General features: G+C 43.8%; 1 protein-coding gene across 2 annotated transcripts in view; it reads left to right on the forward strand.

Annotated features, from left to right (window-relative positions):
• Positions 1 to 12,332, forward strand: part of csmd2 (CUB and Sushi multiple domains 2) — a 364,863-nt gene that overhangs the window by 228,691 nt on the left and 123,840 nt on the right. For both annotated transcript variants that reach the window (XM_077196124.1, XM_077196123.1), the window contains 5 exons: positions 932 to 1,147; positions 7,391 to 7,579; positions 8,649 to 8,818; positions 8,912 to 9,068; positions 9,299 to 9,490. In XM_077196124.1, the coding sequence (XP_077052239.1) occupies positions 932 to 1,147; positions 7,391 to 7,579; positions 8,649 to 8,818; positions 8,912 to 9,068; positions 9,299 to 9,490 (924 nt within the window). The remainder of the gene's footprint in view (positions 1 to 931; positions 1,148 to 7,390; positions 7,580 to 8,648; positions 8,819 to 8,911; positions 9,069 to 9,298; positions 9,491 to 12,332) is intronic.

A 12,332-nucleotide genomic window follows, 5' to 3' on the forward strand; every position in this document is an offset into this window, starting at 1 on the left:
AGCTTTATGCATGTCAACAATCCTTCCTCTTTGTCGTTCAGAGACCTCTTTTGTTCAAGATGCAGTTAACATAAGGGCAATGCTTATTTTTAAAAGCAAACTACAAAATTGAGCATTTCCTCTTTGTTTGTACAGAGAGGCTCTGCCTAACACCTTCAATCTCATTTCATTGACTGAACAGGTTAGCTGATTCCAACTTTTGGAGAAATCATTAGCTTAGGGTTTGACATCCTTTGTGTGTCCAGTAGTGAGTTGAAAATGCATCTTTGCTTGTGCATTTTGTCTATTTTAATTCATTTCTAGGACTAGAAATCAAGGTAAATTCAAAGGTTTTACATATGCTTTCCTGCAACTGTATGTGGTTGAAGACAGGACAGAGTTCTGAAGCGATTTCACCATTTTATACGATTTGACTGTAGCCACATACATGGGTATAATAAAATGATGCATGGAAATGAAACTGTCGGCAGTCTTAGTGAGTTTGAGTCATACATTAATAGTTTGTTTTGTTAATTTTATGATGCAATGAGCAGTTTAGCTCTGCTGCAGTTCGTTTTACAGTTTCCCCAGCATTATTTCGATTATTAGGAACAAGAAAATTGATTTGTCAAATTTGAATGACGTTTTAGTCATTTTGAACCGTATAAGTGAGTTTAATTTAACTTTGAAGTCTAATTCCTATTCAAATTAGAATGATATCTTCGTTATTATCATAACTAAGTTATGATCATAGTTATTGTATTGGATTTTCTAAAGATATGGCCAGACTTGCAGTCTACCAATAACATTAGAGCGACAGCACTGGGAACGCCCACAAGTGTCTTCACAGTACAAAGAGTAGCGGCATAAAGCGACAAATTCGCTCATGGTCTGAATGGGGCTTACAACAGTTGATATATATCTTGTTTTTTTCTCCTCTCAATCTCTGCAGGTGTTCAGTTTACCTTCCACACCTTTCACTTGGAGAGTCCACACGACCACCTTTTAGTCACAGAAAATGGTAGCTTCTCTCAACCTCTGTGGAGATTGACCGGGTCTACACTGCCACCCCCTCTCAGCGCTGGACTCTTCGGGAACTACACCGCTCAGATCCGTTTCCTCTCAGACTTCTCTGTGTCTTATGAGGGCTTCAACATCACTTTCTCAGGTAGAGAACTTTGTACAGTTGCTTAAACCAGCGTTTCTCATCGAACATTCTATAGGGGGGGTCGTGAGACTCTCTGTGTTCTCGGTGTTACACCGGCACATTCAATAAGCGCCCTTCACAAAAGGCTCATTGCAACAGGCTACATTTACATGCAACCAAATAATTCGTTAGTCAACGCATTGACAGCTAAATCGGACTGAAAAGCCTTTATGTAAACACCTTAATGAAAAAAGGTGAATTTATCCACCAGAAATGGATAAATATTAAGTCTGCTGTATAAAACAAATAAAGAACCAATGTAAAAGAATAGTTAGTAGGCCTATTTGCAAACAGCGGGAAACTCTGTATATTTGTGCAGTGTGCGCATGTCAAAAAATCTATTCCCATTTGAAGTGTTTTAAATATATAAACGCACACATCAACCGGATCACGTTTAGCGTTCATGTAAACACTACATTCAGATTCATCAATCGGAATCAATTCAGTACGATTGAAACAAAGTCGTGCATGTAAACGTAGGTGGTCCTCCAACGAATTGTATTTTCCAATGTCGTATGTTGAACCATTATTGCCGTAACTTTCTAACGCTGTTCCCCTTCAGGGACTACCGCTGCATGTAATCGCAGTGGGAACGCTCTCCAGCGTAACGCGTCTGAAGCATGAATGAAATCAGTCAATGGAGAGATGGAGCGTCATAGCGAGTGACGTCATCGACCAGGAAGCTATAAATATCCCCTGAGCACACAATACGCCAGCTTTTTGTTACTTCAGCAAGCTCTGTGTGTGTCTGAAATCTAGCGATTGTGTTTGTCTGTTTAGACAGGAGTTTCTCACTATATATATATATATATATATATATATATAAAAAAAACAATATGAGTGTCAAAGTGACGAGCGAGCAATATAGAAAGTGTGTTTCCCCCTGTACACGATACATCACGGGTGGGGATACACATCAGCTGTGTGTTGCTTTTTTGGGATTGCAGCATGCCCAGTCGGCTCTCGAGGGGGTCGATTGTGAGCTTTGCGAGCGTTTTCCCTTGAGAACTCTGCGTTCGCGGCGATCGCTCTTCGAGGAGAGTGGTTTGCTGCGAGCTCCCCGAGGCTCGGGTCCCACTTCTGTTGAGGCAGAGCGGCGGCGCTTGTCTTGGGGCTCGCAGATGGATCTCACTGGCGACGTTGAGACGGGCTCCGCCCTATCTCAGCTATCTCCAGCGAGATTTAGTGCCTCTCACCCGGCTCTGGAAGCACGCGCTGCGGCGGTTACTTCTGCCCGGGTCGAGGCACATGATGTCGAACTTAGATTATCCAGTTCTGAGGAGCTCGATGTCGAAAGTTTTGCATCAGAAGAAACTGACTCGTCACTCCAGCATACTGCTGAAGAGGGGCTGATAGATGTGTTATCTCGGGCTGTAAAAAAAAAAAAATAAAAAAAAAAAAGTGGCAAACTGATAGGCAGGAGTCTAGAAATGAAAGCAAATTAGATGATAGACTTCTGTCTACACGTCCTCAGCCTTCTCGCCGGTGCTTACCATTCTTCCCAGATCTTCACTCTGAGGTTTCAAAGACCTGGGTTAGACCTGTTTCAAATAGAATTTATACTAACCAGTCTAATGCTTATGGAAACATTTTTGGTGCAAAAGCTTCAGGGTACGTGACCATGCCGAAGGCAGAGGGGACGCTCTCCAGCTATCTCTCTCCTGCTTCGTCATCTTCACTTAAAGCACCGGCTCTGCCCTCTAAGCCACAAAAAAAAAAAAAATACTTCTGTGTTAGTGGGGAAGGCTTACTCGGCGGCGGGTCAGGCGGCTGCATGTCTACACACTATGGCCATTATGCAGGCTTATCAGGCTGACCTGCTTAAAGATGCTTGTGAGGGGGGTGAAATTTCTGTGGATATGATTAATGAGCTCAGGCAGACTGCTGATCTCACTCTCCGGGCCACCAAGGAGACCGCTAAATCTATCGGCCGGTCTATGGCATGGTGGCCACAGATAGACACTTGTGGTTGAGTCAGACCTCTATGAAGGAGAAGGATAAGACTCTCCTTTTTAAATGCTCCAGTTTCGCCTGCGGGCCTCTTCGGTGACGCTCTTCACTCTGTCACGGAGAGGTTCCAGGAAGAGAAGAAACAGGCGGCTGCTTTTCAGAAATTTATGCCCCTTAAAGTGCGTGTCGCTGGGGCTGCTGAGCGAGGGCAGTCCCAGCCGCCGAGTACTTCAAAAAGAGCGCAGCAGAAACGGAGTGTCGCGTCTCGTGCCCCCCCGCAGAGAAACTGGAGGGACGAGGCGGGGCGCTCTCCGGCGCGACCTTATCGGGGTAGGGGTGATCTGAGGACAGTCATTATCGCCAAGAAGGCCGCGTCGAAAAAATCCTGACGTTCAGCACTCTGAGGGTGGTCCCCATCGTGGAAGACTTGAGTTCACTGCACAAAAACACGGTGCCCTGTCTTTCCCGATGCCCTCAGGGGTCTGCTCTACTAACCCTGCCTATACAGGGCGTAGAGAGACTCGGCGAGTGATTTCCCGAGGGACGCTCGCCCCCTCCGAGGAGGGTTGTGGAGTGCCCAGACCAGCTGTTCCCTGCCAGTACGTTACAGGGCGCTGTGTCTGTCACTCGGGATGTTCATCCAGAGGCCAGCCTCGCGAGGCTGGTTCCCTTAGTAGAGTTCCTGGCGAAAGGAGCTATAGAGCGGGTTCCTCCACCCAGCAGGGAGTTAGGATACTACAGCCAGTTCTTCATCTTTCCGAAAAAAGATGGAGGGCTGCGTCCATTTCTAGATCTGCTTCACTTAAATCGCGCTGTAGGGAAGCTCAAATTCAAGATGCTCACTCTCAAGCAGATCGTGTCAAATCAGATCCGAGGACTGGTTCGTCACGATAGATCTAAAGGACGCTTACTTCCACGTATCTATCCTACCTCAACACAGGAAGTTCCTGAGGTTCGCTTTCGGGGGCAAGCTTACCAATAACAGGTTCTTCCGTTCGGCCTAGCACTGTCACCCCGCACGTTCAGGAAGTGTATGGATGCGGCTATAGCCCCGCTGAGGCTGCAGGGCATCCGTATTCTGAACTATATAGACGATTGGTTAATTCTAGCTCAATCAGAACAACAGGCGGTTCGGCATCGAGATGTCGTTCTTGCTCACATCAAGAGGTTGGGGTTGAGGCGCAACGCCAAGAAGAGTGTTCTTTCTCCATTACAGAGAACCACTTTTCTCGGTGTAGTGTGGGATTCGACGACGATGAAGGCACAGTTGTCACCTGCTCGTGTTGCTTCGATTCTCGCCGCAGTAGATCAGGTCAAGCTAGGCCAGTCATCCACTGTAAAACAGTTCCAGAGACTGTTAGGTCTCATGGCAGCTGCATCCAACGTGATACCTTTTGGCCTCCTGCACATGAGACCGTTACAGTGGTGGCTCAGAACCAGGGGATTCTCCCCGAGGGGAAATCCGCTTCGCATGATCATGAGTTCGCGACGGTGTCATCGCGCCCTGGTTATGTGGAAAGATCCTCGGTTTCTGTCCCAAGGCCCTGTGTTGGGAGCTCCTTGTCGTCGCGTTATGCTAACGACAGATGCCTCTCTCACGGGGTGGGGGGCGATCATGACAGCCCAGCTCAGGGTCTGTGGGAGGACCGTCACCGTCTATGGCACATAAATTGTCTAGAGATGTTGGCAGTGTTTCAGGCTCTGAAACATTTCCTCCCAGACCTAAGGGGCCACCATGTTCTTGTCCGGACAGACAACACATCGGTGGTCTCTTATATCAACCATCAGGGGGGTCTGCGTTCTCGCCCACTTTACAAACTGGCACGTCAGATCCTTCTATGGTCCCAGGGGAAAATTCTTTCTCTGAGAGCTATTTATCTCCCGGGGTATTTAAATCAGGGGGCAGACATCCTGTCGAGGCAGGGGCCGAGGCCCGGGGAATGGAGTCTTCACCCAGAGGTGGTGGAGCTCCTATGGGAACATTTTGGTCGTGCCGAGGTAGACCTTTTGCTTCCCGAGAGACATCACGCTGTCCACTGTGGTTCTCTCACAGCCTGCCAGCCCCACTGGGGTTGGACGCGATGGTACATCTGTGGCCGAGGTCACGTTTGTACGCTTTTCCCCCGATCGCTCTGCTCCCGGGAGTTCTGGAGAGGGTTCGCCGGGACGGGCTCAGTCTTCTGCTAATAGCCCCGTTCTGGCCGGCCCGAGTATGGTTTGCGGACCTAGTGTCTCTCCTCGTCGGCTCTCCCCTGGAGATACCGATCAGGAGAGATCTACTCTCTCAGGCGAGTGGGTCGATCCTTCACCCCCGCCCAGAACTATGGAGGCTGTGGGCTTGGCCTCTGAGGGGGGACAGCTCATAGATTCTGGTCTCCCGACTGAGGTCGTTGAGACCATCCTCCAATCCAAAGCTCCCGCCACGAGGAAGTTATATGCCGCGAGGTGGAAACTTTTCACCTCTTGGTGTGGAGAGCGCCAGCAGGACCCAGTTAACTGCCCGGTTGGTACAGTGCTGGATTTCCTGCAGGACCGTCTCTCCACAGGGTTATCCCACTCCGCACTGAAGGTGTACGTGGCGGCCTTGGCTGCTTACCACGCCCCTTCGAGCGGAGGTTCTCTCGGGAGACACCCACTTATATCTCGCTTCCTTCGTGGCGCCTTGAGGCTGAGGCCTGCAGTTCGCACGAGGGTACCAGCTTGGGATCTGGCCATCGTCTTAGACGGTCTCTCCCTAGCTCCTTTCGAGCCCATCGAGGAAGTTTCGGAAAAGTTTCTTACGCTAAAGACTATCCTTCTTCTCGCTATCTCATCTCTAAAAAGAATTGGAGATATTCAAGCATTTTCGGTGGCTCCCTCGTGCCTGGAATTTGCTCCTGGTATGGTTAAGGCCTTTCTCTGTCCGAGACCAGGTTATTTTCCTAAGGTGCCAACTACTTTTGTTAGACCTATAGTTCTGCAGGCTTTCTGTCCTCCGCCTTTTCTGACGTCAGACCAGAAGTGACTTAATTTGCTGTGCCCCGTTAGGGCTTTAGATGCTTATGTCCACAGAGCTGCCCTGTGGAGGAGATCGGAACAACTGTTTGTCTGTTTTGGGTCACCTAAGAAAGGGTGTCCGGCATCTAAGCAAAGGATGAGCAAGTGGGTGGTCGAGGCCATCTCGCTTGCTTACGGTTCGGCCCATCAGCCTTCACCTTTGGCTGTAAGGGCTCATTCCACCAGGAGTATGGCTGCCTCTACAGCTCTTCTTTCAGGAGCTTCTCTTCAGGACGTTTGTGATGCGGCAGGCTGGTCCTCACCGCACACTTTCGTTAGATTTTATTCCCTTGATCTTAGCTCCACTCCCGGGGCTCAGGTTCTCTCGTCGGTTTGTGTCTCCTAATGACACACGACGGGGATTTGGTCGTATGGGGATGTGGGTATTGCGTTCCCACTGCGATTACACGCAGCGGTAGTCCCTGAAGGGGAACGTCCCGGGTTACGTATGTAACCCTAGTTCCCCGAAGTGACGGACGCTGCGTGTCCTGCCATACTCCCGGCATCCCCTTGGGTCGCTTGCTTCAGTTACTTTAAGCTGGCGTATTGTGTGCTCAGAGGATATTTATAGCTTCCTGGTCGATGACGTCACTCGCTATGACGCTCCATCTCTCTATTGACTGATTTCATACATGTTTCAGACGCGTTACGCTGGAGGGCGTTCCCACTGCGATTACACGCAGCGTCCGTCCCTTCGGGGAACTAGGGTTACATACGTAACCCGGGACGTTTTTCAGCTGTCCTGTTACAATAATTTATTGTCCTCTTATTGGACAAGGTCCTACTCTCTTTACGTAATGTTACACACACTAGTCCTATCGCTATGCCAGACCTTATTATACTGACCTTATTACACTATGAGTCACACTTTTCCAAATTCCACCGCGTCTGGATATGATCATTTCAGAACGGCAGTCTCAAGTGTCACATTCATGTGAGTAAAAAAATCAGTTTGCCTCATAGTCTGCCTAATTATTGAAACTATTTGTGTTTTTGTGAAATTATTTATAATAACCATATAGGCCTATGGTGTATTAGGTCTAAAGAGGCATTTCAGTTAGGTTATTGATTTATTTCCCGTCTTAGTGGGTCGTATGACTGGCATACAAAAAAAAGTGGGTCGCAGTAGGCAAAAGGTTGAGAAACCCTGGCTTAAACAACTTGACATTTATAACAGAAGAAGCTACAAAATATCAAACCTTCTACTGTTGCTTTCAGAATACGATCTTGAACCTTGCGAAGATCCCGGCGTTCCCCCCTTCAGCACTCGTAAAGGGCTGCAGTTTGGGGTGGGGGATGCGTTGATCTTCTCCTGTTTTCCGGGGTACCGTCTCGAGGGGCCTGCGAGGGTGACGTGTCTAGGGGGGCGTCGGCGGGTGTGGAGTTCCCCTCTGCCAAGGTGTGTTGGTAGGTGGTCACATGCTTTTCATTTTGCTTTGTTTGCAAATTATACAACATATTTCCTCTCGTGCTCAGAGACGCATGCTTATGCACAACTACACATTTCAGAGTTCTCTAAAACGTCATATCTCAAAGTAAATGGCTAAAGTAGCCCCATTTCAGAGTGCTGCCGATTACCAGATTCACAAACTCAAGGTTATGACTCACTATCTGAAAAAAAACTGGAGGAGCACCAACCCCAAATTCTGTCTAATGCTTAATCAGCATTAATGTAATGGTGGATATCAGCATATAAGTATATTGGAGGCCAGGCTTCTTCAATTATTATTCTATTATTTTATTTTTTTGCTGGAATAGCTTAGATCAGTGGTTCTAAAAGTGTGGGGCGCAAGGATATTGCATGGGGGCGCGAAAAGAAAAGAGATGCTAAATTTACGACTCTTGTGGAACTAGGTCAGCTCGTTATATATATATATATATATATATATATATATATATATATATATATATATATACAGTATATTATTTATTTATTTATTTATTTATTTTTTATAGTACATGCTCATTCCTCTTTTTTTTACATTTAGATTACTTTTGCAGTCATCTAATGCTCACATAAAACACTCTTTAATGTAATCTTTAGCAAATCCCAAAATATTTCTTTTTTCATATTGTACATTATAATGTTGTGATGACTAAATGACTTGTAGTATTTAAACACTTAATTTATAGGTTATCGTCCATAATATCACAATAATTATTGACTAAGAAAGGTACGTCTATAATTACTATAGCCTTGCATCCATAGTCAGTTGTATTTTATTATTTGTATTCACATCTTATCAGAATAGACCTGCAAACCTGCCAGCATTGTCATTGTCAAAAAGTTTAAATTTGATTCAACTTTCATTTGTATAGTTTAATATCCTAGCAGAATTAGGTGCATAAATTGATTTGCACTCATTCAGACACACAACACACAATAGACCCTGATTGCCAGTGTGTGTTTGTGTTTATACTGAGATAATGGGTGATTCGTCAGAGGTCATTTGACTTCTTACCTCCCTTTCTGCAGCTGAATGTGGATCGTCTGTAACCGGGAAACAAGGAGTTTTACTCTCTCCCAACTACCCTGGATATTACGGTAACAATCATGAGTGCATCTACTCCATTCAAACCCAACCCGGTAAAGGCATCCAGCTCCGAGCACGGGATTTCCGCCTGGAGGAGGATGACATTCTTAAGGTGTTTGTGACTTAGTATGCATTTTTGCTTATGTGTAATGTTTGTTTGTAAATTCTGCCATGACTGTATGTGTCTGTTTTATGTGTCTTTCAGGTGTATGACGGTAGCAGTAGCAGTGCCCGACAGCTGGGCACCTTCACAAGCACAGAGCTGATGGATGTCACTTTAAACAGCACGTCCAGCACCATGTGGCTCGAGTTCATTAGTAATAGTGACAATACCAGTAAAGGTTTTGAGCTGCACTTCACCAGTGAGTAGCACACTGACATCTTGCAGCCATCACACAGCAGTACAGTTATGGATGGATAGATATATGTATGTATGTATGGATGGATGGATAGATAGAATCAGAAAAACCATGGTATATATACACATTCCTTAAGACTTCTATGTGAATTTCATTTTAAGGATTTGTAAAGGATACAGTACATACACCAGAGGACAGGTTTTCAAGGACACACTCTTTTTTTTTTTCTTCAGGTTTTGAGTTGGTGAAGTGTGAGGACCCAGGTGTGCCTCAGTTTGGCTTTAAACGGGAGGACAAAGGTCACTTTGCAGGCAGCACGGTGTCATATAGCTGTGATCCTGGCTACAGTTTAAAGGGCCCGGAGGTTTTGACGTGTCTCAGAGGGGAGAGGAGAGCGTGGGACAGCCCCCTCCCACTGTGTGTGGGTAAGACACTACTGAATGCTCACACTCATTCACAATATCTTCCCCAGGAAAGCCAATTATTGCGTGAATGGTTCTGAACCATAAGTGGACCTAGCCTGGGTTTCCCCATGCTGCCTTGCACGCAGCGCAATTTTATTCACGCTGCTAGGCAGTCTGGATTCCATGGACCAGATTTTCACCTCAGCGAGGGGACCAATCACAGAAAGGGGAGGGAGCTGCAAGACGATGACGACGTCTATGCGACTCACCGAAGCAGTTTGTTTATACCTATGGATCCAACATGGCAGCAGACGCGAAGTTACCTTTCGATGCAGCCTTAGATATTGTTCTAAGTAGTTTAGTTAAATCTCTGACCCATCGTCTTCTTCCTCGTCTAATTTCTGTCGCTGTACATGCGTCATCTGGTATAATTGAAACTATTGGCTATGAGCTACGTACAGGCGCATTTGATAGACATTCATAGCACCCAATAAACGGCTCTGGGCATTCGTAAACCACGCCTCAAATACGAGAAAATGAACATGTGGTTCCCAGACCCACATCTCAATGAGACTCGATCTGACGTTAGCCAGGCTAAAGTGGACCATGAGTACTGCCAAATCAGATGTTAGTACTGCCAAAAAGATGCTCTTTAAATGATAAACACGCTACCTTTCAACAATAATTATTAAGTGAATGTAGCCAATAATCTTTAAAGCCTTTCAATCTTTAAATATATGTATATAAATATGTTTGTATTAAATTATTTATGGTGTACTATAATATTAATATAACTGTATTATATTGAATTATAAAGATTATTTTATAATCAAATCTAAATTAATATATAATGATTTTAATTAAATTAAATTAATGGTTATATATTAAATTGTTAATATGTAATTGTAATCAGAGGTGGAAAGTAACGAATTACATTTACTCGTGTTACGTAATTGAGTAGTTTTTTTGTGTACTTCTACTTTTTAAAGTAGTTTTTAAAATCTGTACTTTTACTTTTACTTAAGTACGTTTTCTTTGAAGTATTGTACTCCGCTACTTTTGAAATCATATCCGTTACTGAGTAAAAAATAATAATACAAGGGGGGGGAAAAAATCACACACTCCGGAAACTACTGAATTGATTGAAGGGCGGGAGAACAAACGCGCAAAAAAGGTGACGCCCAGCTGAAGCTGAAAGCTAAGCGCCAAGCGAATTATGGCCAGTATGAAAAGTAGAAAAAAAGCGTGGTTGTCCTCGAGGATAGATATCCAATTTGCAAAAAATGTGGACGCAAAGTGGCTGCAAAAAGAGGATATAGGACACCATCCCTCCTGCAGATAAAGGTATGTCCCGATTTACGTGATGCAAAGGGAATCCCGGAATCCAGTCATGAAAATGGGATTCACTTAATGCAGATGTCACATAAAACATGTAAAATAATGGATGGATGAATACATGGAAAGTAGAACTGTGCAATAAATCCAATCGCGACATGGTCTGTGAATATTTAAGCTAAGCACAAAAATACTGCAAGTAAATATATAACCCTATTGTTCTGCTAAGCTGCGTTTGTCTACTACATACTCAAGTACTCGTGACGTTCATGGTGTTTTCAGCGTCTCACAAACAATTTGAGGATATGAATACATGAACATTTCCAGAGCTGCTCTGAGAGAACGTCTAATGAGCATTTTCATAATTTTATTTGAGAAAATCCATTGTCAAATACACTTTTAACAGGTCTTCACAACCCGTCAAAATAAAAGTTCGGTTTTACTAGGAGAAATTATGACAGAAATATATTACTATTGTAGGCATACAGTAGAACGTAGCCTACTTCTCAAAATAATAATAATAACAACAATAATAATAATACATTTTATTTGAACATTATTTAAAGGAATATTTTTTTTGTCCATGGTTTAATTTAGTAAATCTGTTTTTGCAGCGCTTCCCCAAAAAATAAAGCGGACTTGGCAACACTGATTCCAGGTCCAATCAATGAGCCGGGCTGGGCGGGGCCGGGGTAGCTTGCAGGGCGGGGCGTGTTCGGTACGCCATGAGAGTATCGCGATTCGAATCGTGGGTTCTGTATCGCGGTTCTGCGGTTTGGTTCGAATATCGTTACACCCCTAATAAAAAGAAACATTAATTTTCTGAATAAAATACATTTCATAGGACAATATTATTCTTAAACATTTTAATAAATTATTAATGTTAAAAATAAGTTGTTAATCTAATTCATTATTAATTATCGAATTTAATTGATTAGACATGTTTTATTGAAATTTTAATAAACAAACAAATTATTTCAAGTTTGTTATAATAAAAGCATTTGTTCAACCAAAATAAAATCCTGTTTTCATTAATTTAACTGTCATTTTTACTGATGATAATAATAATAATACCCATAATTTAATAATACAGTTTATTTATTTAACAATTGATTAATACTGTAAACCGTGATATTTTCTGAGACGTTACCATACTGTGAAAATCTTATACCATTACAACCCTACACAGGAGGGTCCCCCACCCCACCCCCGCTGTTAAAAAAGTAACTCAGTAACTTTTACTCTGAGTCAATTTTAAATGAGCTACTTTTTACTTTTACTTGAGTAGATTTTTAGACCGGTACTTTTACTTGTACTTAAGTAAAATTTCATTGAAGTAGTAGTACTTTTACTTGAGTAGAATATTTTATTACTCTTTCCACCTCTGATTGTAATACACTATATCTATGTATTTGTTTATTTATTTTTCTGTCGAAGAGGTTAAAGTTTTGGTTAGGGGGAAAAAAAGGTTTTTTTTAAGGAATTTTAAGCGATCAGCTTCCAAGTATTTCTCATCACTTCCTCTAGC

The sequence above is a fragment of the Siphateles boraxobius genome, unplaced genomic scaffold (assembly GCF_051911475.1).
Source record: "Siphateles boraxobius isolate OS27281-9 unplaced genomic scaffold, OSU_SipBor_1 35, whole genome shotgun sequence".
In the NCBI taxonomy this organism is placed as follows: Eukaryota; Metazoa; Chordata; class Actinopteri; order Cypriniformes; family Leuciscidae; genus Siphateles; species Siphateles boraxobius.